This window comes from Musca domestica, unplaced genomic scaffold, assembly GCF_030504385.1.
Source record: "Musca domestica strain aabys unplaced genomic scaffold, Musca_domestica.polishedcontigs.V.1.1 5, whole genome shotgun sequence".
Lineage (NCBI taxonomy): Eukaryota > Metazoa > Arthropoda > Insecta > Diptera > Muscidae > Musca > Musca domestica.
The window spans coordinates 11,094,655-11,119,273 of record NW_026712346.1 but is presented as its reverse complement, the minus strand read 5'-3'; the positions used below and the strand labels follow the sequence as shown (position 1 = coordinate 11,119,273).

Below are 24,619 nucleotides of genomic sequence, written 5' to 3'. Positions count from 1 at the left end.
CTGACACAACAATTAAATTGGAAATGCCCACCGACAGGAGCTTCTAAAATCTTTGTCAGATATTAAAAACAACGTTTTGTTTAGTTACAGAAATGCACGAAAAAGTCTGCACTTGGTGACATGGACTGCCTCTTTTTGAAGGTGCAAACAAGTTTCTTCTGATCGATAATAACGCCGCTTTTATATTTCTAGTTCCACCATCTGCACCTGTCATCTCAGTTATTGGTACCACCACCAATTCGGTCTCTTTGCAATGGAAAGTCGACGACATTGGTGGTGCACCGTTGAGAGGATTCACATTGACGTATCGCAAGGAGTTTGGAGACTGGGAGGAAATACAACTGGATCGTCGAGTGAATTCCCATCTTTTGGAGGGATTACAGTGCGGAACGAGATATCAATTCACATTGGTCACATTCAATAAAATCGGCACAAGCGCAACCAGCTCCATCGAAGTGGGAAAAACCAAAGGTATTTCGACCGTGAGAAACTGGCGTAGAATACAAACTCTATCCCTTATTTTTTGTACTGGTACTTGCAGGAAACAAACCCGTTGCCCCCACCAAACATAGCCTGATAAGACCGAACATTACTTCAGCGCTGATAGAACTGTCGTCGTGGCAGGATGGCGGCTGTCCAATTCAATATTTCAGTATTGAGTTCAAACGATACGGTATCTCCAGCGACTGGATTATCGTGTCCAGTCGCATTGAGACCCACGTAAGTCACTGTAATTTCCATGAAATCGCCTACCGTAGACCGTAGAGTGTAGTTGAGATCATGTACGTAAATTAACCATTAGTATCCGTATTCACATCACTAACCAAGCGGCATCATTATCCCTTTCGGCCTCCATACGTAGACATGGTTATAGAAGCATTTAAAGAAACGTCTGTCGCCGCAACACTCGGCAAAGCTACACTTTGTTTGCGAGTTTGCGAGAAGGTTAGGAGGAAATGCTTACGATCCTCTCCAGCAGCTACAGCGTTTCTTTAGATGCGGGATCGAGGCAATTTTGTTGGGCAAATGTTATTATCACAATTGTATTTTCAATTTTCAATTCAATTAGACACGCTACACTATTGGCGACTTGGAGTCGGGAACCATATACAATTTACGTGTGACGGCCCACAACAATGCCGGATCCACCATCAAGGAGTACACCTTTGAAACATTGCGTTTTAGCGGAATGTCTCGTGACTTGGATCAGAGTGATATACCCCAAGTGAATTCCTTGTTTAGAGATGCCCATTTGATAGCGGTGATTATAACATCCGTTTTCGGCACGATATTGGCTCTGATCGGAGCTTGTATATGTTTCAAGAACTGTAAGTCTGCCTTTTTGGCCTTTTGAGCATGACCCTAATGGCACCCATTACAGACCCGCGACATATATTTTCACGCAATGTGGACACGCTGAGGCCGCCCGGCAACGAGGGAAAGGATCTACAACACCGTGAGCAATATTATGGTACGATGCGCAAATCGTGTCAGCAATCACCGGGAGATTCGGTTGTTGCACTTGAGCGCATACCTGAATACTCTGAAGATATATATCCTTATGCTACATTCCATTTACCAGAACACGAGAACCAGTCGGCCAATATTCCGCTTAACCGCAAGGGCATGCAGCCGGCCATGTACGATCCACGCAGCGGTGACGACAACACACTCTCCAATACGGGTATGAAGGTCAAACGTTCGGTATCGGGCAGTGGCAATATATCCATGGGAGGTGGGGAGTGCAGCCACACCAGCACCGAGAAGCGCCACAAGCGACGTTCCAAGACCATCAAATCGGAGTCCGAGGAATACGACAGCCTAAACAGCGACAGTGATTTGAGCGGTGAGCGAATACGTGACGACAACCGGAGTACACGAACGGACGCCTCCAGTCAGATGGACAATTCCGCCTACAACAGTGAGTACTAGTACCTAGATATAAGCCAATACGAATACCCGTCATCTAATTTCTGTTCGATTTCGCCCAAAGTCCACGGCCACAGCCCCCGCAGCGGTAGCAGCAACAAAGAACGCCTGTCGGTATTTAGCAGGCCTCAACTTCATAGTAAGTTAGTACCTATTTTATATATTCACTAAAACAAAATAGTACAAAATCAGAACTCTTCATAGTACACCGATTCCATGCATTGCATTTGTAACCATCATATTCTAAACCCTTAGTAGGACATTGTCATCGTCACTAACACCACCCCGCAGTAGCTAACTTCATTTGCTCTAACATCTCGTTATTCATCTTACCTGGCATGGCGTATCGAATGGACCATGCTGGACCAATTTATCACACGAGATTTTGGATCATCCTTTATATATATCCGACACCTACTAACCTAACCCTTATCTAAAAAAATTCCATATTTACACTCGTTTAGAAAACATTTTACCGAAACGCAAGAAAGATTCTACGAACGAGAGCTCACCCACTTCTAATGGGCCGGCAGAATCAATCAACACGGAAGTGCTTACAAAATCGTCCAGACGAACCTCCTTTAAATCCCCCCGCTCCCTATTTCAAATCATAAAACCCACCAAGATTCTTGGCACTGTCCATTCAGCAAACACATCACCCCTTCCCCCACCCGCATGTCCCACTACATTGAATCTGCAACCCGCTAGTGCTGTAAAACCGAAAATTCGTCCCCAACCCAAACCCCCCCACCCGTATGTGCATCTGATACAACGTCCCACCTCAGAGACCACAATTAGCGCACAACATCAACAGCCCACACGTCCTCCGTCACCTTCACCCTCTTATCGTTTTACATCATCCTCCAAGCATGACAGTACGGCCGTCACAGCCATTACTAACCAGCCTCAGCCACCGCCACCCATCGGCAACGCCCGCAGTAGCCCCAATGCTCTGATCATTTTGAAATACTCGGGCAGCGGCAGTGGTAGTAGTGGCGACAGTGTTGGATATCAGAAGAGCTCGCATTCAAATAGGCAAGATAAAAATGATCCTTGATTTTATGTTACGCACACACTCACGCATACACTGCATAGATTTGATGTTCTCAGTCTAGGTGTAGTATAAAGTAATACGTATGTAGTAGTGATGACAATTGTTGATACTTATCGGAAAATGTTACAATGTCATATCTGTTGTAGATTTCATAGATTTGAATGTTTTGGAAAGACTTTTTAAGGATATCTTGATATTTTATATATTTTGTTTGAAAGCAAACCATAGATGCATAAAATGTAATTTGTGCTTGTGTGTGTGAGAAAGAAACTAAAAACAACGTACAAAATATCTCCCTTCTTGCTTATGGACGTTTTTAGCAAAATTATTAAAAAAACAAGTAAAAAAGCAGTAAGTTCGGCCGGGCCAAACTTTGAATAACCTCCAAAATTTAGAACGAATTAGGATATTTTCAAAAAATAAAAATAAAATCCATTAAAAATTTTGTTAAAATCTCGGAAGGTGCCGATATATAGGGCGATAGACGATATTGTGGACCTATATAGACAAATCTATGTCTAGGGATAAAGTACTCACAAATAACTCCTTATTCAAAATACCGAATATCGGGGGGTACTGTTATATGTGGACTGTATGAAATCGTGGACCTATGAAGGTAATTCGCTTTCAATGAATACAGTACTCACAAGGAACTCATTGTGCGAATTTTCAGACCATTCCTTTGGAAAATGTGGCTAAAATCATCAAAATACCTAATATCGGGGCGTACCGTTATATGGGGGATATACGATATCGTGGACCTATATAGACAATTCTCCTTCAGGGAGTAAAGTGCCCACAAAGAACTCCTCGTGTGGATTTTCAGACTATTCTATTAGAAAATGTGACTAAAATCATCAAAAAACAGAATATCGGGGGTATCGTTATATGGGGGCTATACGATATCGGGGACCTATATATATAATTCTTGCCAAGAGATAAAGTGCTCTTAGATGACTGCCATTGAAAAATGTGGCTAAGATCATCAAAATACCGGATATCGGGGGTACCGTTATATGGAGGCTATACGATATCGTGAACCGATATAGCCCATCTTCAAACTTGACCTGCCTGCAGACAAAAGAGAGATCTGGGCAAAATTTTAGCTTTCTATATTAATTCGCTTAGCCTGTAGCGTGATTACAACAGACGGGCAGACGGACGGACAGGGCTAAATCGTGTTAGAATTTTACGCTGATCAAGAATATATATACTTTGTTGGATCTACAATAATTATTTCGATGAGTTACAAACGGAATGACGAACATAATATAACCTCCATACTATGTATGGTGGAGGGTATAAAACATAAAATATAAATATTTTCCTACAAAAGCTTTCTATCATTTGGTCTTAATGTTAACGGAACAACAATGCAATTTATTTATTGCATACTAAGAAGAGGTTATTTGCCCATTGGAGAAACAAATCCATGTGTCCAACATTCGATTACATTTGTATCTATTTTAAAAACTTAGAAATAATTGATCAAGAAGCTGTGTTTTTTGTTAATGTTACAACAAATCTGGTAAAAATGCGTTGCAGCCAATAAGACTTTATGAAATTTACCGTTTTCTAGATGAACAATGGCATATATAGACCTGTTCCTAGCGAAGGATTTGATATAAGTCCATTCATTGCGTTCGAAAGCTAGAGTGATTCCCACAGACGGGCGGGCGAGGCTGAATTGACATAGATTGTTATGCTGATCAAGAATATACACTTTGTGGGGTCTGCAATGCTTACATTGTGGGATCTACAATGCTTATTTCAAGAAGTTACAAACGAAATGACGAACCCAATATACCCTCCCTACTATGTATAACATTTTTTACATGGCAGCATTTAATTAGTCAACTTTTAAATTAAAACTTTAAAGTATAAGTCGGTTTAACCGACAGCCTATGTCCGTTTATTGAAATATATTTTGATTGCGTTATGATTATTCAAAATGTTGACCCTTAAAAAGGGAAGTACCGAAGTAGTAGGGCAATAAGTATTGCGACATGCCATTTTTGGACTACATCGACTCCTTCCTCTACCAGACAGACAGACAGACAAACAGACAAACAGACAGACGGAAAGACATGCGACGCTAGATCGACTCCGAATGTCCTAATACGGATTTCATCCAGAGAGACCTAGGGTGAGGCACGTTTTGGTAGCATAAAACGATATACATAAAAATAAATGAATAACATAGCATAAGCTTTAACTTTAAAAAGTTAATTACACTGTGCAAAAAAATGCAAAAACTAATTGCGGAGAAAATCCAGTCAGAGATGGCCCGTCGGAAATTATGACGCATCTGACGTACGTTTCCAACATGCGTCGGAAAAGTCGAAAACCTACCCAATAAAACAAGGGTTTCGACCAAAATTGGAACGAAAGAAAAACACACGAGACAGTGTTTTTAATTCCAAATTCAGCTTTTCTTTAGAAATTCCGTTTTATTAAAAAGAAAATACAAAAGCATAACAAACTCAAATAAAATAAGTCAAAGGTCTCTAAACAGACACAAATGTTATTACAAATTATTTTGTAATTTATTTCGTCTTATTTTCATTTTCGCTGGAATCAGTATCCTTTATATTCAGCGTTACGTCCTATACACTAGAGCCCAGACTTGCGTCGTTCCGAGTAGCGTCGCTTTTCAAAAACCAGAAAATTCGATTTGCGTCGTTACAATTTCAAGTTGGGTCGGTCCGAGCTACATTGCGGATTACTATTTTCTTGCATTTGCAGAGCCCGATTTAGCATCTTTTCCGTCGTTTACATTTTTACAACTTCTGGCAACACTGATCGTCACCTGCACGTTAACAAATTTGAATATTTTCCCCAGTAAATTAAATGTCAGTGCATTTTGTATATGTATAGAAAAAGGTGATTCGATTTGCGTCGTTTTGAGTTGCGTCGCGATTCTCCGGTCCCCATTAATGACACAGGTCGGGGCTCTAGGGTATTTCATTAATTATGAAAGAAAAATAAACTTCTAACAATTTTTTAGAACGTTCTGATTATAATCTATTCTTCAAATCGGTATGAACATGTGCAGTTTTTGTGCAAATATTGTGTCTATTTGACGCCAATTTTCAGAATAGCCCAGGTATCGACGTTTTTCCGAAAGTAAGGCAAAAAATTCTGACGCATTTTTGTATTCTGAATATGACGGAAAACCATCTTCATTTATATTTTCTAGTAAAAAGTCTTCAACTTATTGCTCTGTCTCCAACCTTCCACCCTAATATAGCGGATGCAAAACATTTGCTGCGAGGTTATATTTTTGAGGACATTACTCATTCTACAGCTTTCTGCAGCCACTCCAAATAATTCTGGTGTTGCTGCAGTAAACAATTGGGTCCATTCTTTTGCAGATGGCGTGCTAAGTATTTTGTATATTTTTTTGTTTCATTTAATTAAATGTTGCTTTTAAATGTTTTATTTAATAACTTCAAAATCTCAAAATGATCATGACAAATTATCACATCACATAATTTATTCTTATATAGTATCACAAGTTGTAAGTGCTATCAGCAGTTTGCACAAGTAATTTGTTTTATACCACACATACTAACATCGGAAGTACAAAGTTTTTTATCTGGGATATTCTCCCCAGAAGTTATTTAAAAAATAACTTCTATGACAAAAAAACCTTTTTTTTACCCAGGTGACGAAATCGTAAGCTCAATAGAACCAAAAGTAAAAGTAATTTTTTTAAAATTGTATTTAAATCGGATCAGATTTGGATATGATTTTAATAAGAACTATTGTCCCACAACGCCTTAGGCTAAATATAAAATACCAAGCGTGCAGTAAACTGCAATATTTTGAAGTTGAGTGGCATTTCTATTGCAATTAGTGAATTCGAGATAGCAACATACTTCGCTGTAATAAGGGTATTTCAAATCGATTGTTGTGTTGTTTTTTAGTGTTAGCCTAAGGCGTTGTGGGACAATAGTTCTTATTAAAATCATATCCAAATCTGATCCGATTTAAATACAATTTTATATCCAAATCTTAACTAATTTCCAATTAATTTGTCACATTTATTATTGTAACCAAATTCCGCCACACATTCTGAATTTCATTGGTATCGGTCATATATATCATGTTTAGTGCATAACATGTATGAAATCGGCCGAAACCCTCAACTGATTTCAATATAATTTGGCAATTTTTTCTGGTGCCAGATTTTGTCTCTTTCGCTTTGGGTGCATCAAATATGTGAAATCGGCTGAGTATATATATGGGAGCTATAATCAAATCTGAGGGTATTTGAATATAATTTGTCAAATTTATTTTTCCACCAAATTTAGCCACTCATGCCGAATCTCATTGGAATCGGAAATACGTATCGTGTTTTGTGCATCAAATATGTGGAATCGGCGGAAAATAGCTATATCCAAATCTGAACCGATTTTAATATAATTTGACTAATTTATTTTCTAATCAAAATCGTTACATATTCCAAATTTCTTTGGAATCGAACATACATATCGTGTATGGTGCATAAAATACATGAAATCGGTCGAAAATATATATGAGAGCTATATCCAAATCTGAACCGATTTTAATATAATTTGACAAATGTATATATGTTTTAATTTCCGCTACACATTCCAAATTTCATTGAAATTAGAGATACATAGCGTGTTTGGTGCATCAAATACATGAAATCGGTCGAAAATATATATGGGAGCTATATCCAAATCTGAACCGATTTCAATATAATTTGACAAATTTATTTTCGGATTAAAACCCGTCACACATTCCAAATTTCATTGGAATCGAACATTAATATTGTGTTTGAGGCATCGAATGAACGAAATCGGTCGAAAATATATATGGGAGCTATATCCAAATCTGAACCGATTACAATATAATTTGGCAAACTTATTTTTTCTTTCCAAATTCCGTTACGTATTCCAAATTTGGAGACTGTATCTTCAACCAATCAATAGATATGTGCATATAAAATCTAAATTTTTGGGAGGTACCTCCGATTCTGATGTTATATCTCCAGTTCCAAGTGGAAATTCAGAAATGTATATAGCCTATGTTACTATGTATCTATTCAGCGGTTTTCGAGTCCATAAATTACAAACAAACAAACATACAAACATTTTCCTCTTTTATAGATATATATATATATATATATATATATATATATATATATATATATATATATATATATATATATATATATATATATATATATATTGAAGCAAACCAACTATAATTTATTTGCTTATCTTACTTTACTTTATATTTTCAACAATGAATTCCACTAATTGCTTAGTTTATATATTTTATTACATTACGTTTTAACTAATCTGTGTAAATATTTGAATTCAACGGTTAAAATGTAACCATGTAAATAGTACCATAAATTCACATCTCTGATCCCTACTACCTTTTTAAGCTACTCTAATTTTAAGCAGAGAAAATGTATATAAAAGGAGAATGATTTTACATGAAATCATCCATTCTTGTAGTGATCATCAAATGCTTAACATCAAGTTACCCACGCTTGCCCAAGTTGATGGAATTGATAATAAGCTGAAAATAATCACAAATAAAGAATAGTTCCATTTTTTTAAATAAACAACGTTGGTGTTTTATTACATGAAGCCGTACAATCTACGCCAACGTCGTGTTTCATTGGCGCCCAACTCAGAGGCCGCGGACCACGCCTACAAAGTTGATTTTACAAGAAAGCATACATTCTTCTGGTGGTAATTGAATACTTTACATCAATTAACCCACGCTTGACCAAGTTGATGGAATTGATAAGCAGAAAATCACCACGAAAGAAGAATAGTTCAATTTTCAAATGAAACAACGTTGGTGCTTTATTGCATGAACGCATACAATCTACGCCAACTTCGTGTTTCATTGACGCCCAACTTAGAGGCCGCGGACCACACCAACAAAATTGAAAAAGAACAAAACCTTGATAGTGACGAGTACGTGTCAGGCGACGAAGAAATGGCGCAGTTCACAGACAACCAATTTAAACAACTGATCCAGGCAATGCAAAACAACCGGACGGGTTCGTTCTCGCATTGCACTTCGCGTTTTCGGGGGCAGAGAGATGCCGCCGCAGTTGATGAGTTTATAACAGCCATAACCGTCTACAAGGAAATTGAAGCAATATCAGACGCCGACGCAGTAAAAGGGTTACAATTGCTTTTTGAAGACTATGCTGCTAATTGGTGGATAGGGGTAAAGAGCACGGTAACAACATTTGATGAGGCAATAAAACTCACCAAAAACACATTTTCGCCACCGCTACCTGACTGGCGCATATTTTCAACGATCTATGAGACTAGACAACAACACAAAGAACACACAGACACATTCATCTGCAAGAAAAGGTTGCTGTTTTCGCAATTAAAGGTGTCTATAGCCGAAGAGGTACAATTGAATATCGTATTTGGTTTACTCAACGCGAGCATACGAGAACGTGTACGACGAGAACATGTAAACACTTTTGAAGACCTCTTGTCTGCATGTAGAGAAGCCGAATTAATGATGTTAGAAGGGCAACAAAAAGAAGAAAAGCAGAAAAGTGAAACAAAATCAGTCCGTTGCATTTTCTGTCGTTCAACCAATCACAGTGTGGATGTGTGTGTGAAGCTCAAGAAACGAAATGAGCAAAAACAACAACAGCACCCACAGCAAGAACAACGTCCGCAGATGCCAGCTCAAAATGTGCGTAGCGTTCAGCAAAGAAAACCAGCAGTTGCTTGTTATGGATGTGGTGCGCCTGGAATATACAGATCAAATTGCACAACATGCTGCAACAACAACAAAGGCAGTCCTCAGCAGCTTTCATTCAATACGATCACCACAGGTATAATCGGACGTGCACTTCCCACAACACATGTAGAGATATTTGGTCTGCTAGGAGAAGCCGTCTTCGATACCGGTGCTAAAATTAGCGTTGCCAGCTTAAACCTAAGGAATATTCTTAGAGAAAATGGATGTAGTTTCCAGCATGTCCAAGCTGATGTTAGTTTGGCAGATGGATCATCTACAATCAGCGTTGTCGAATCTACAATTTGCGACATAGTTATTGGGAACAGAAAACGCAAAATAAGATTTGTATGTCTGCCTAATGCCACCAAAAACAGGACACTCCTTGGTGCTGACTTTATGGAACAATCCGGCATCACATTGAATATGGCACAACGATATTGGTACTACGAGGATGAACCCATTACCCGATATTCGTTCACCAACCCATTAGACATGACAGTCTATTCATTGGATGTCCAAGGTCATGAAGAATCACCTACAACTAAAGCAGTTAAGGGAATGTCAACTTTCATAAAATATGTGGAACAGAAGAATCAGATCTCACCATTGCCACATACTCCAGGGATTTTACGAGAAATCCAAAACCTTCATCCCTCTCCTCCAACAGGAACTGCTCATACTTCTGGAAGGCCACCTATATCTGGTATACAGGCAAGTAATGAATATTCGCCTCACTCCATACAAAACATCTTTCGTGAAGCCATCCCAGCAGATGAGTCAACCCCAGACAATACGTCAAGGCTATTTGGTCCACCAGTAAAGGCACGACGAAATGAGGGAGATGAATATCTGGACAGCATATTCCTACCCCTGTACCATATTGAGGCACGAATGTTCTCGTTGCAGGTCTATTCCAGGGGGAGAGCCCTGAAGAAGCAAGGAGACTATGCATCAGCCCTTACTCCAGTTGTTGGTCAATGCAACGAACAACATCAACCCGTACGAACTCTAAGACGAAGAGGAAGGCCAAAGAAGAAATCTTCTGATGCTTAATCGGGACGTTTTAAGCATCAGAGGGGGAGACTGAAGCAAACCAACTATAATTTATTTGCTTATCTTACTTTACTTTTATATTTTCAACAATGAATTCCACTAATTGCTTAGTTTATATATTTTATTACATTACGTTTTAACTAATCTGTGTAAATATTTGAATTCAACGGTTAAAATGTAACCATGTAAATAGTACCATAAATTCACATCTCTGATCCCTACTACCTTTTTAAGCTACTCTAATTTTAAGCAGAGAAAATGTATATAAAAGGAGAATGATTTTACATGAAATCATCCATTCTTGTAGTGATCATCAAATGCTTAACATCAAGTTACCCACGCTTGCCCAAGTTGATGGAATTGATAATAAGCTGAAAATAATCACAAATAAAGAATAGTTCCATTTTTTTTAAATAAACAACGTTGGTGTTTTATTACATGAAGCCGTACAATCTACGCCAACGTCGTGTTTCAATATATATATATATATATATATATATATTATAACTTAAGAACCGCTGAACTGATTTTAACGATTTATACAAATTCGGAATTGCCTCTTGGCCGACAAGGATAAAATTAAAAAAAAAAAATCGACTTTTGCAATATACGATCGTAAAGTTTTATTTTGCATTTTTTTCCATTTTGACTTACCTTTTTCGAATGTACATTTGTAGGGTTTTTTATATTTTACTAGCTGCCCCGGCCCGCGTTGCCGCTCCGTAGTTTTTATTTGTTATGCATATTTGTCAAAGCATAATAATTCACAAATATGACTGAACCGATTAAAAGTGTTTTTAAATACCTGTAACCATATTTAAGCCGTGGGTTTCAATATTTAAACCTTGGGCTTCAAATGTGCGATTGTGCTATACAAATCTATTAAAAAGTATATATCAATCGTATCCCCATGTAAGGGATCAAATTAATTTTTAGTATAGTAAAAATCGTAGCAAAATTTTCCAGTCAAATGAGCAGTAATTTGGAATTTACTGTATTTTGTATACTATATAATTGAGGGCTGAATGATTTGAAAATAGCCAAAAATAATTACTTTTTTAAACCCATTAGCACTTAGATTTTCACCCCCCTAATACACATTATTAGCCAAATTCTTTGAAATATGGTAAAATTATGAGGTACATTCTTTATATGGGCACTACTCCGAAACATCGACCTACATTGAAAAATTTCTTCTACCCCTTATAATCCAAGATGACAAATAGAGGCCAAATCAAAAATATAGCAGAACAATATAGCATGTCATAGCATTTCGCGTGATTCAAATAAGTAAAAATAGTTTTATCCACCTCATAATTGAGGGCAGAATGTTAAGATTGGAATTAATTTTATTAGCCAATTAAATTGTAAGTTGGAGACCCCTTAAAGTCCATATTTTCATCATAGTATAATACAATGACAATTCAACAAATATTCGGTCCCGAACTACTTTCTTATATTTGTAATTTGTTCATGTTTTCACAATTTATTTCATATGGATGTACATCCCAAATCTACGTTCCCAGCCAATATTCTCTTGGGGGTTACAAATTCAATACAATACAAAATTTTCTTTTCTGACCACACATTAGATGTGAAAGTGGACTTGGGGATACTCCAATGTGGGGACTTTACTTAAATAAATTCCTATGGCAATTATCTGTATGATGGTTCCCTACCCCAGGGTAGCATATATAAAATTTTTTAGCCAAATCAATTGATGAATGTAGTCAAGACCAATATGGGCCCTACTCTGAAATTTTCAAATTTTATGCGAAGAGGTTCTCTACCCCCTTAGAAACAAAGATACCAAATAAGGACCAAAAATGAAAAAGTGACCAAGACCCCAAAAATAGCTTAAATCATAGATGGTTATATAAATATAAAATCAGGTTGTACCCTTATCCGTGAGTTATGATCGATATCAAGACCTACAAAAGTGATTTAAGGTATATGAATGTTTGGGAACAATTTCTGGAAGGATAGAAATCCTTTTCTTACTAAAAGTCCCATTCGCTCTACTAGTTTGCACCCTTTATATTTGGTATTCTACTGATTGTACTCCCAAAGAATTTTGCATTTTGAGCTCTCATTGGACGGATTATTGGCACATAAAAGAAGTTGGTCCACGCTTTGAAATGAGCCCTACACTAGGCTTTTTCGGTCAATTTTGTTTGTTGAAATGTGTTGGTATCTTTCAGCTGAACCACAATGTAGGCCCTGGAGTTGAAAGGTAGATGTCAGTCAACATCCCATTTCGCACTTATTTCATTTTTTGGTAAAAAATTGTATATAGCGAAAAATTATTCTTTAGTTTGTTCACAAAAAATCCACTGAATTCAATATGATAATACCAATTGAAAAAAATTTACAAAAGAAGAATAACAAATTGAGAAAATCTTCAACTTGTTCGCTGATTTTTTATTTTAAAATTCGATTCCATAGAATTTTTTCTTCGATTTTTTTCCCGATTTGAGAATTTTTGCAATGAGATCTCTTTCGTGATTTTTCAGCGATTTTGAAAAAGTAATTATAGGGTAAGCGCGCCTAAGTTCGACATGTCCCAGTAGTCGGCAGTTTTTAAATTTAAACTTAAATAACTAAAAATAGAATTGACCAAGTAATGAAATAATTGCAAAAAAACGTCAACAGTGTTCTCTTTCTGTAAAAACACAATGAGCTCCGATCATTTATTACGAGAGAATAACGGTTTTCGTCAGTGAGTGACTTCCAATGCGTGCGATAGTGCTCGTTTGTAAAGAAAAAATTAGTGGTGGTGTCAACTTAATAATCGATTTAAGTAAATAAAATTTAATACTTTTGGAATCAGAAATATTTTATAATAGTAAATAACAGTCTAAAGATAATTTTAAAACTTAAAAAACATAAAAATCAAGTATTTTTCTGTTATATTATTTAATGCCGACATTAGGAACAGAAAAAAAAGAGATTTGCCAGTAGTCGGCAGGGGGTGCCGATTACTAGAAAAATATAATTTTTGACCTATTCCACCAAATTTTGAGAAAAGTATTAAAAAATAATCCAAAAACTACTCAAATAAAAAAAATAGTTTTGAGTCGGCAGTTGCTTTTATTTGTGCTTTTTGACCAACTTTCCCAAATTAAGTAGGTATTTTTTTAAATCAGCTATTTGACGTTTTAGATTGCGGTGGCATTTAAAAAAATATTGGTTATCTAAAGGAAAAAGATCAATTCACAAATTCCAAATATAAGAAAGGTACTTTTTTCATTTTTATTTAATCTCATTTTTATTTTAATTGGTTTAGAATGATAATTAAATTAAACACTATTTAAAAGCAAAATTAGTTAAATAAACTGTGAATTAGTAATATAGCATTGTTTTATACTATTTGAAATAAAAAAATATACAAAATAATATTTTTTTAATGAAATAGCAGGAGCATTGGCAAAAAACTACTATTTTAGTGAAATTGCAAATTTTGCCAATTTAATAAAAACAAATTCAATTGTTGTTTATTATTTCGAAAACTAAACAAAATATGGAATCTGAACAATTTTATTTTTCTGCAATTGAAAGATTTCACTCAGAATGTCGAAAGATTGAAATATTAAAAAGCCTAAAAGTGCCGACTACTGGTACACTTACCCTACTTAATCATTTGCGAAAAGTGTAAAAGTAAGAAGTATTCTACATCAAATTTCATCGTGAGTCTCTGAACAAAAGAAATGTGCATACTTAATATGTACCATAAAAATACATATATTTTTATACCCTCCACCATACTATGGAGGGTATATTAACTTTGTCATTCCGTTTGTAAATCCTCGAAATACTCATGTCAGACCCAACAAAGTATGTATATTCTTGATCAGCGTAAAATTCTAAGTCGATTGAGCGATGTCCGTCTGTCTGTCCGTCTGTCTGTCCGTCTGTCTGTCTGTCTGTTGTAATCACGCTATCTTTCGAATGAATTGAGATAGATGGCTAAAATTTTGCACACATGTTAATTTTTCCAGTAGGCAGGTTAAGTTCGTAAATGGGCCATGTAGGTCCACGTTTTCATATAGCCCCCATATAACGGTACCTCCCGATATTCGGTATTTTGATGATTTTAACGACATTATTCAAGGGAATTGTTTCAAATTTGGTATTTGAAGTTCGTAATGAATACTACAGTCTAAGATAGAAAATTGTCTGTACAAGTCCATGTCTTCGTATAGCCCCCATACAACGGTACCTCCCGATATTCGGTATTTTGATGATTTTAAAGACATTATTCACGGGAATTGTTTCAAATTTGGTATTTATAGTTCGTTATAGGAACTACAGACTGTGACAGAAAATTGTCTGTGCGGGTCCAGGTCTTCGTATGGGCCCCATATATCAGTACCTCCCCATATTCGGTATTTTGACGATTTTAGGTACAATACCCACCGAAATTGTGTGAAATGTGGTATTTGAAGTTCGTAAAGGATGCTACAGCCTGTGACAGAAAACTGTCTATGCTGGTCCAGGTCTTTGCACAGCTCCAATTTAACGGCACCTCCTTATATACGATATTTTGATGATTTTAGCTACATTATTTACCGTTTATTTCAAGTTTCCAATTTGAATATGGTAATGGCTTATGACAAACAATGCCTATGTATGTCCCGTAATAATAGTAGCCACAATAACACTGTTGTGTAGTCTTTTGAAATATATATATATATATATATATATATATATATATATATATATAGATATATATATATATATATATATATATATATATATATATATATATATTTATATATATATATATATATATATATATATATATATATATATATATATATATATATATATATATATATATATCTTCTATATCTATAAAAGAGGAAAATGTTTGTATGTTTGCTTGTTTGTTTGTAATTTATGGACTCGAAAACCGCTGAATAGATTTTCCTGAAAATTTCCAATTATACTGCAACATCGCCTGAAAGTAACATAGGCTATATACATTTTTGAATTTCCACTTGTAACTGGAGATATAGCATCAGAATCGGAGGTACCTCCCAAAAATTTAGATTTTATATGCACATATCTATTGATTGGTTGAAGATACGGTCTCCAAATTTGGAATACGTAACGGAATTTGGAACAAAAATAAGTTTGCCAAATTATATTGTAATCGGTTCAGATTTGGATATAGCTCCCATATATATTTTCGACCGATTTTATTCATTTGATGCCTCAAACGCAATATGAATGTTCGATTCCAATAAAATTTGGAATGTGTGTGGGGTTTAATCCGAAAATAAATTTGTCAAATTATATTGAAACCGGTTCAGATTTGGATATAGCTCCCATATACATTTTCGGCCGATTTCATGTATTTGATGAACTAAACACGATATGTATTCTCGAATTCACTAATTACAATAGAAATGCCAGTCAACTTTAAAAGATTGCAGTTTACTGCACGCTTGGTATTTGCTATGAAATAAATAAATCCGAAGGACAAACCCTTCGTGTATGTATGTCATGTTACTGCTTTTCTAATGGTTTTGGTTACTTACGCATTAAAGTAGTGCAACAGTTTTCTTTTAATTTTTAATTTTGTTTTTTGTTTTTTTAACCAACATATATTCGTAAATAAAATTTTGAATGCATATAAAATCAAAAGGGGTAGCGAAGCGCACCGGGTTCAGCTAGTATATATATATATCTATATATATAAATGAAAGTTGTGTTTGTTACTACGCTTATAACTCCAGAACCGCTGATCTGATTTTAACGATTCATACAAATTCGGAATTGTGTCCTTTCCGAAAAGGATAATATCCAAAAAAATCGCGTAAAAATGTAATATATTAACATTTTCATTTTGACTTTTGAAATGTACAATAGTAATGTTTTATTTTGCATGATTTTTTTCCATTTTGACTTACTTTTTTCCAATGTACATTTGTGGTGTTTTTTATATTTTATTTTCGAATTCGAATATTAATACCAATTTATTTAATTGACTTGATTTCTTGAGAACTGAAATTGATGACTGGTTACATGGAAGTGTAGTACCGAATTATGTAGTGGCGAAACGGAATAGATGATACCGAAATAATTTAATGCGGTCACACCAAAGTTAAAAGATAATTACTATTTCAAAATCGTTAAAAAAACACGAAAAAAGAGATCTCATTGCAACAATTCCCAAAACGGGAAAATATCGAAAAAAGTTTCCAATGGAATAGAATTTTAAAATAAAAGTACATTCTATTGACAAACTTTGTAAGAATCTTTATACAGTTGCTGTAAAAAATCAGCGAACAAGTTGAAGATTTTTTCAATTTGTTATTCTTCTTTTGTCAATTTTTTTTCAATTTGTAATATCATATTGAATTCATTGTTTTTTTTTTAACAAAATAAAGAGTAATTTTTCACTATATACAATTTTTCACCAAAAAAAATGAAATAGGTGCGAAATACGGTAATGATGGTAACTGACATCTACCTTTCAACTCCAGGGCCTACATCGTGCTTCAGCTGGAAGATGCGAAATGCAAAAATTTTTGGGAGTACAATCAGTAAAATACCAAATATAAAGGGTGCAAAATAGTAGAGCGAATGGGACTTTTAGTAAGAAAAGGATTTCTATCCTTCCAAAAATTCTTCCTGAATATTTAAGATACCTTAAATCGCTTTTGCCGGTCATGATATCGATCATAAATAACCATCGTATGATTTAAGCCATTTTTGGAGTCTTCGCCACTTTCTTCTATTTTTGGCTCTTATTTGGCATCTTTGTTTCTAAGGGGGTAGAGAATCTCTTCGCATAAAATGTTAGGAGTAGGGCCCATATTGGTCTTGACCACTAAAAAATTGTATTTATGCCACCCTGGGGTAAGGAACCATCGTACAGATAATTGCCACATAGAAATTTATTCATGTAAAGTCCCCACATTGGAGTAACCCCAAGTCCACTTTCACATCTAATGTGTGATCAGAAAAGAAAATTTTGTATTCTATTGAATTTGAAACCCCCAAGAGAATATTGGTTGGGAACGTAGATTTGGGAAATACATCTATATGAAATAAATTGTGAAAACATGAACAAATTATAAAACATAAGAAAGTAGCACGGGACTATGATGAAAAATATAGACTTTATGGGGTCTCCAATTTACAATTTAAATGACAAATAAAATTAGCTCCCATATTACGGTAATGGGTGCAAAATAGTAATTATAATTGACTATTCTGAAATCAGTCTGACCTCAATTATGAGGTGGATAAAACTATTTTTACTTATTTAAATCACGTGATTTTTTTTTTTTCAGTATGACATGCTATGTTGTTCTGCTATATTTTCGATTTGGCCTCCATTTGTCATCTTGGATTATAAGGGGTGAAGAAAGTTTTCAATGTAGGCCGATGTTTCGCATTTTACCATATTTCAAAGGATTTGGCTAAAAATGTGTATTTGGGGGTGAAAATCTTACACAAAAATTTCAACATATCTACAAATTTTAGAATTTTCTCCATGTAATAGAACCCCCTTAAGTCCACCTTTTGGCGGACAAACAAACCGACATGGTTAGGGGTACTTATGAGGACTTTAATGCACAATCTGAGGTGCTAATGGTTTTGAAAAAGTAATTAACTTTGGCTATTCTTAAATCAATTAGCCCTCAATTATGAGGTGTACAAAGTACAGTAATTTCCATTTGACTAAAAATTAAAAACTAATCGACCAGTACGTGAACATTTATAACATTCATATTTTTGAATAATTATGCTTTGACAAATATGCATAATAGACAAAAACTGCGGGCCGGCAACGCGGACCGGGCCAGCTAGTATATATATATATATATATATATATATATATATATATATATATATATATATATATATATATATATATATATATATAAGAGTAAATTTAGCCTAGTCACATACAAATTGACAAAATTTAATTTTTGGCCAAATTCTGTCACACATTCCAAACTTTATACGCATAGCGTGTTTGGTGCATCAAATACACGAAATCAGATGAGAAATGTATGTAGAAACTATATTCAATCTGTACAGACTTCAATCTAATTGTAGAAATTTATTCGCAGTTTTCGTTGAAATTAGCCCACATGGTTGATTGAATTTAAGTAAAAAGTATAAGGCCAACTTTAATTAACTCGAAAACGTTAAATATAGTACATTTTCCGTAAGTATCAACTACATCAGGGTGTATAAATTTTTCTTATTATATATATATATACATTTTTTTTAAATATTATGTTCACAGTATCGAAACTGTAAACATTCCGAGTGTCTAGAAATAAATTGACTGATATGAAAGTTTAGTTTTTTCTTTTTTTTACATTATGTGTTGGTTCAAACCTTGTATTGGTGTAAGGAGTTATTTTAAGTATAAATGTTTAGTCAGTTTTATGTTTGTCGGATACAGTTGAGTACAGAGATCTATCCACACTATTTCCTTCTGTAATTCCAAAAACGTTTGGATGTAATTCGAACTGCTCTTATTTATTTATCAATGAAAATCCTATCTACGTCTCAATAATTTTTGTAAAAGTCTATTTACTACAAATGCAAATATTTCATTAAACACTGAAACGGTGAAACATTTTCGCTAACCTAATGTAAGAGGTAGACCATTCCAAGATGAAGCGAAAGAGAGACCACATTGTTTTTTCATTTCTTTATTAGTACAACTTCGTGAGAAACACATCGAAGCAAATGACAATGAATTTCGTTTATGCATTAGGAATTACATATGTCGTTATATGAATATCGACATATCTTTTAAACCTCTAAATAGACTACTTAGATACTACTGTATGTAATTGTTTTCTAAATACTTACCGAATCTACATATAAGACCAGCAATTGCCCATTTGTGTCCCTATTCCCTCATTTGGTGGTCATATATTTTTTACAAAATGTTGCTTTTTATAAATCTGAAATAAATCACTATCCGAACGCACAGACGCCTAATATAAAAAAACCAAATAGTGTGAAGTCAGATTTATAGCATTTTGATATTATTGAAGATTAATCCACTGGGCTTAATAGATTTAGTGTGTTTGGACACACTTTTGGGAGGATAGAAATACCGCTCAGGATAATATTAATTGTCCCAAAGGACAATGTTAATATGTAGATTCCGCACAAGATTAAAAACAAATGCTGGTTGAATTAAATAGTACAGGGTGAAATTAAAAAAACTGTTACAAAGTCAAACTTTTAAATTTTATTGAATGAAAGCAAACAATGTCGGAAATAGCATCAAATTTTAGAATAAGTTTAGATTTGTTCGAATTGCTCACCTTTGGCACGAATTATGGCCTTCAAACGGCCAATGAAACCGTCACACGCTGCCCGAATGTTGCTCTGCGGTATTTTGGTCCATTCCCAGCGAAGCGCTTGCTTGAGGTGATCGACACTTTGGTATTTTTTAGTACCAAACTTGCTTTCAAAAATGCTCCAGACACAATAGTCCAACGGATTGGTGTCCGTAGGTTTTTGTGGCCATTGTGCGCTGAAAATGAGGCGAGAATATTTTCGAGATAATACTCGGCATTTGTTCTGATGCCACGGTCGATTAATACGAGCGGAGAGCGATAATCTGCTGTTATGGCGGCCCACAACATCACCATGGCCTGCGCTTTAGTTCTGGTGGCCAATCGAAGGTGCACATTTTCAGCTGAACTCTTTGGCAAGTAAACACGATTATATTAGTTTGTTTACAAACTGCTGGGCAACGAATGTTTTCTCATCGGAGAAAACGAATTTCGGCAGTTCACTACTTTCGGCCAAGCGAAGCAATTCTTTAGCTCTTTTGAGTCTATTTTCTTTCTGTTGCGGTGTAAGTTCTTGCACTTTTTGAAAATTCAATGGCTTTACCCGAGCTCATTTTTCAATATTTGCCGAATGGAATATTGCGATATGTTCAGCTCACGAGCCATTTTTCGACCACTACGACGCGGGTTCCGATCAAGTCGCTTCTTTACTTTTCGAACCATTTCTGCTAATGTTGCTGTTTTCTTCCGTCCAATTACTTGACGTTGGGCTGCGCTAACAGTATCACTGTAACGAGGATGGTACGAGACACAAAAGATTTATTCACATTTAAATGCTGGAGTGATCTAACGATATAAAAATATATATAAAGAATCACACTATCACGCTTGAATTCCATCACGAAGAACTTTTTTTTTTGGAAAATTCTCACCAAAATGTTTTGTAAACAATATAATGAGCTGTCACTGGAATAATTTTAACAGTTGTCGGACGAGTGGCTTAGAAATGACAGAAGTCTGAAGTTGGTTGCAGTTTTTTCATCTCACCCTGTAAATTCTTATATTGTGAGTTAATTCGCATAAAATGTTGTATCTAAAAGTCTATTTAGACGAAACCGTTATATGATGATTAAGGGCATTATCTTGATTTATGTGCAAAATCCTCCCAAATTTACCATACAAATTAAATCAACTACAAAATTCGGATTTGTTTTAAATTCACTATTAAATCGAAATATTTTGGCAAACAACACAGCTTTTTGCTCATAAAAATGCAACAAAGTATTCGTGTACCTCAAAAAAAAATTGTCCATGTCAGGAAAATTTGAAAGTTGGACCAAGAAAACGAGTCTATTTTAAAATACTTCTTCAATTTGACTATACACGTACTTCTACACTAAACCAAAAGTATACTTCGACGACATCAATTTAATGCCAAAACTGTCCGATTTTCTCCAGATTTCTTTTGAGGGTAAAAACGCAATTTTACAAAAAAAAAACTTTTCGCCAGTAACCCTATTCAGGAATTTCGAAATGTTTGAACATATAAATTACTGACCGCAAAACGGATGATAAATAATAGGCTTACGTCTCAAAACATTGAAATGTGTTATTTGCATTCTAGGCAGTATTTGATATATATATTTTTTTGATTTCTGTATGAATGTCTGTGATAATTGTATGCTTGCATGCTTCTTCCTCCATAAATGTATCTAATGAAATATTTATTCCTTTTGCACTCACTATCGAATCCAATACTAACATGTATATGTAAATTATACATGCATATGTAAATTATACTCCTGCTCATTTTTTTCATCTTATAATTGTTCTATATTATCTGTATATTTTTCTGTCCTGCATCGCCAACAACATTTATGAAACATAGCAGCGTGGACGCGGTGCCGCTCGACTACCGGCTCTTTGACCCGCCACCAAAACAGCGCAAACAACAGCAATCAACCAATGGGAAAGCATCATCCCCCAAATATCATCAGCGACAAGCTTCAGACGAATGTGCCAAAAATTCAACCAACAATACAAATTTGTCCGGCAGTATATCCGGTAAAGTTCGATCAAAAGCTGCCGATAATAATTCCAACAGCGGAAACAGCCTCGCCGGTGAATTCCAGTGTGCGTCTAACAGCATCCCCTCCCCGCATATTGTCCAGTCGGGCTCCTATGTTGAAATTCTAAAGCAGGCCACAAATTCTACGCCGCCTCAAGCTATGCCATCACACGAACGTCTCGCCAGCCACAACAAGGGTTCCATAAACTCGGCCTCGTCCCTGGCTTGCCACAACAAAAGCTATGGCGACTTTCTTACCATTACCCCCCGACGCAAGGGTAAGCAACTCTCGGCTGAGCACAAGACTGCCATGGGCGAAGGACACGACAATTATCGACATCACCTACCACATAGCATAGAACCTCTTCATCTGCTGGGAATTCCTAACGACAATATGTCCACATTCTTCGACTACCGAGCCATGGAAACACTCAGCAATGCAGATACTCTGGCCATTGGATCCACCATGGCCGGCCATTTGTACCCCTCCAAGGGCAGCAAACAATCTATTCAAGGCTCCGGACCTGTCTCGACCGATCGCCAGGTGCCGGACGAGTTCCATCACATTATCAGCGAGAAAAACTTGAGCCCTCCGTCAGCATTTTGTGATAACATATCATCTTTGAACAAAGCATAAGACTTTGTCAGGCCTAGCATGACTGACCAGAACTGCAATTATTGACATATCCGAGGATCCTTGAGGTGCATTTAAAAAATACAACAACACAAATCCCCAATAACAATACAATACAACGCATATCTTCCTAAAGTTCTGAACAAATTCAAGTGGATAAACAACAACAACAACAACAAAACACTAGCCAAATATTAAACTACAGAGACAACGGAAACTACAATTGCATTTAGATCGTAAGCGCAGCATTTACGTACTTTCTATTAACATACATACAAACAAGCAAAGCAAAACAAAAATCGTATAAAAATAGAAATTATTTGAAGACAGACTAAATTTAAGAAACCATTTCATACAAAATACACAGCAAACATACGAACACACTTACACAATAGTTTCGACAACACGTTGACAAGACATGCCCTTGCAAACATTTGTAAGCGTCAAAAGAAACTCGAAACCGTAACAATTTAAACGAAAGGAAAATAAAACGATAGAAACAGCGTGCCAAGGCCTATTATATAGGTCGTCCGATTAGCCCAGCTGATTTCACCCGTTCTGTCAAAATACATTTGTTTATACTAGGAATTCGCCGAAAAAATTACATTCTGCCTGTCTGGTTATTTTCCTGCAGTAATTGTCCAGGATTTTCTTATCTTTTGCTAAAAAAAAAAAATAGAAATGAAGTACACACAAAATTTAAAATGAGCCGTAAAACTAAACAATTAAGGTGAGAATACATAAAAGGCTTCTTTGACTGGCTAAAGTCATCGGTTGGCTTCTTCGGAAAATAATAATAGAGCATCGGGTCAATTTCGAACTAAATCAACATAAAACGCCTTCAATCCTTTCCGAAGAAGTCAGCCGATTATCAAAATATATGTTTTATATGTGCTTCTCCAAATATAAATCACCGAAAGAAGAAAAATAGCAAATGATTGCAAGAAGAAATTTGTTACATAGGTACACAGACAAACCTAATTCTGTTTAAAACCCGTTAAAAATTTTGTTAAAATCTTAAAAATACCGAATGTTTATACGACGACGTGGGCCTGCATAGGCAACTTTTGTCATAAATTATTACAATATTTAAATGCGAAACTTGAAGAAAAATCTGTTTATAATGTAGCTAAAATCGTCAAAATACCGAATATGGGAAGTACCGTTATATGGGGGCTATACGAAGACGTGGACTTGCACAGACAATTTTCTGGCATGGGCTGAAGTATCCATTACGAACTTCACATACGAAATTTGAAACAATCCCGGTAAATAACGTCGCTAAAATCATTAAAATACCGAATATCGGGGGGTACCGTTATATGGGGGCTATATGAAGACGTGGACCTACATGACCCATTTTCTGTTTTATGCTGCAGTATCTATTACGAACTTCAAATACCAAATTTGGAACAATTCCGCTAAATAATGTCGCTAAAATCATCAAAATACCGAATATCGGGGGTTACGGTATATGGGGGCTATATGAAGACGTGGACCTACATGGCTCATTTTTTGACTTAGGATGTAGTATCCATTACGAACTTCAAATACCAAATTTGAAACGATTCCGGTAAACAATGTCGCTAAAATCATCAAAAAACCGAATATCGGGGGGTACCGTTATATGGGGCCTACAGGAAGACGTGGACCTGCAGAGATAATTTTCTGTCTTACGCTGTAGTATCCATTACGAACTTCAAATGCCAAATTTGAAATAATTCCGGTGAATAATATCGCTAAAATCATCAAAATACCGAATATCGGGAGGTACCGTTATATGGGGGCTATATGATAACTTGGACCTACATGGCCCATTTACGAACTTAACCTGC

The 24,619-nt window shown here is 35.5% G+C and overlaps 1 protein-coding gene across 1 annotated transcript in view; it reads left to right on the top strand.

The window, feature by feature from the left end:
- LOC101892537 (cell adhesion molecule Dscam2) overlaps window positions 1-24,206 on the top strand; it is a 216,580-nt gene extending 192,374 nt beyond the window's left edge. The window contains 6 exon segments of the mRNA XM_059128063.1: window positions 193-471; window positions 542-720; window positions 1,070-1,328; window positions 1,382-1,921; window positions 1,994-2,072; window positions 21,971-24,206. Coding sequence (XP_058984046.1) covers window positions 193-471; window positions 542-720; window positions 1,070-1,328; window positions 1,382-1,921; window positions 1,994-2,072; window positions 21,971-22,787 — 2,153 coding nt within the window. The 3' untranslated portion in view covers window positions 22,788-24,206.
- Window positions 24,207-24,619: the final 413 nt, after the last annotated feature.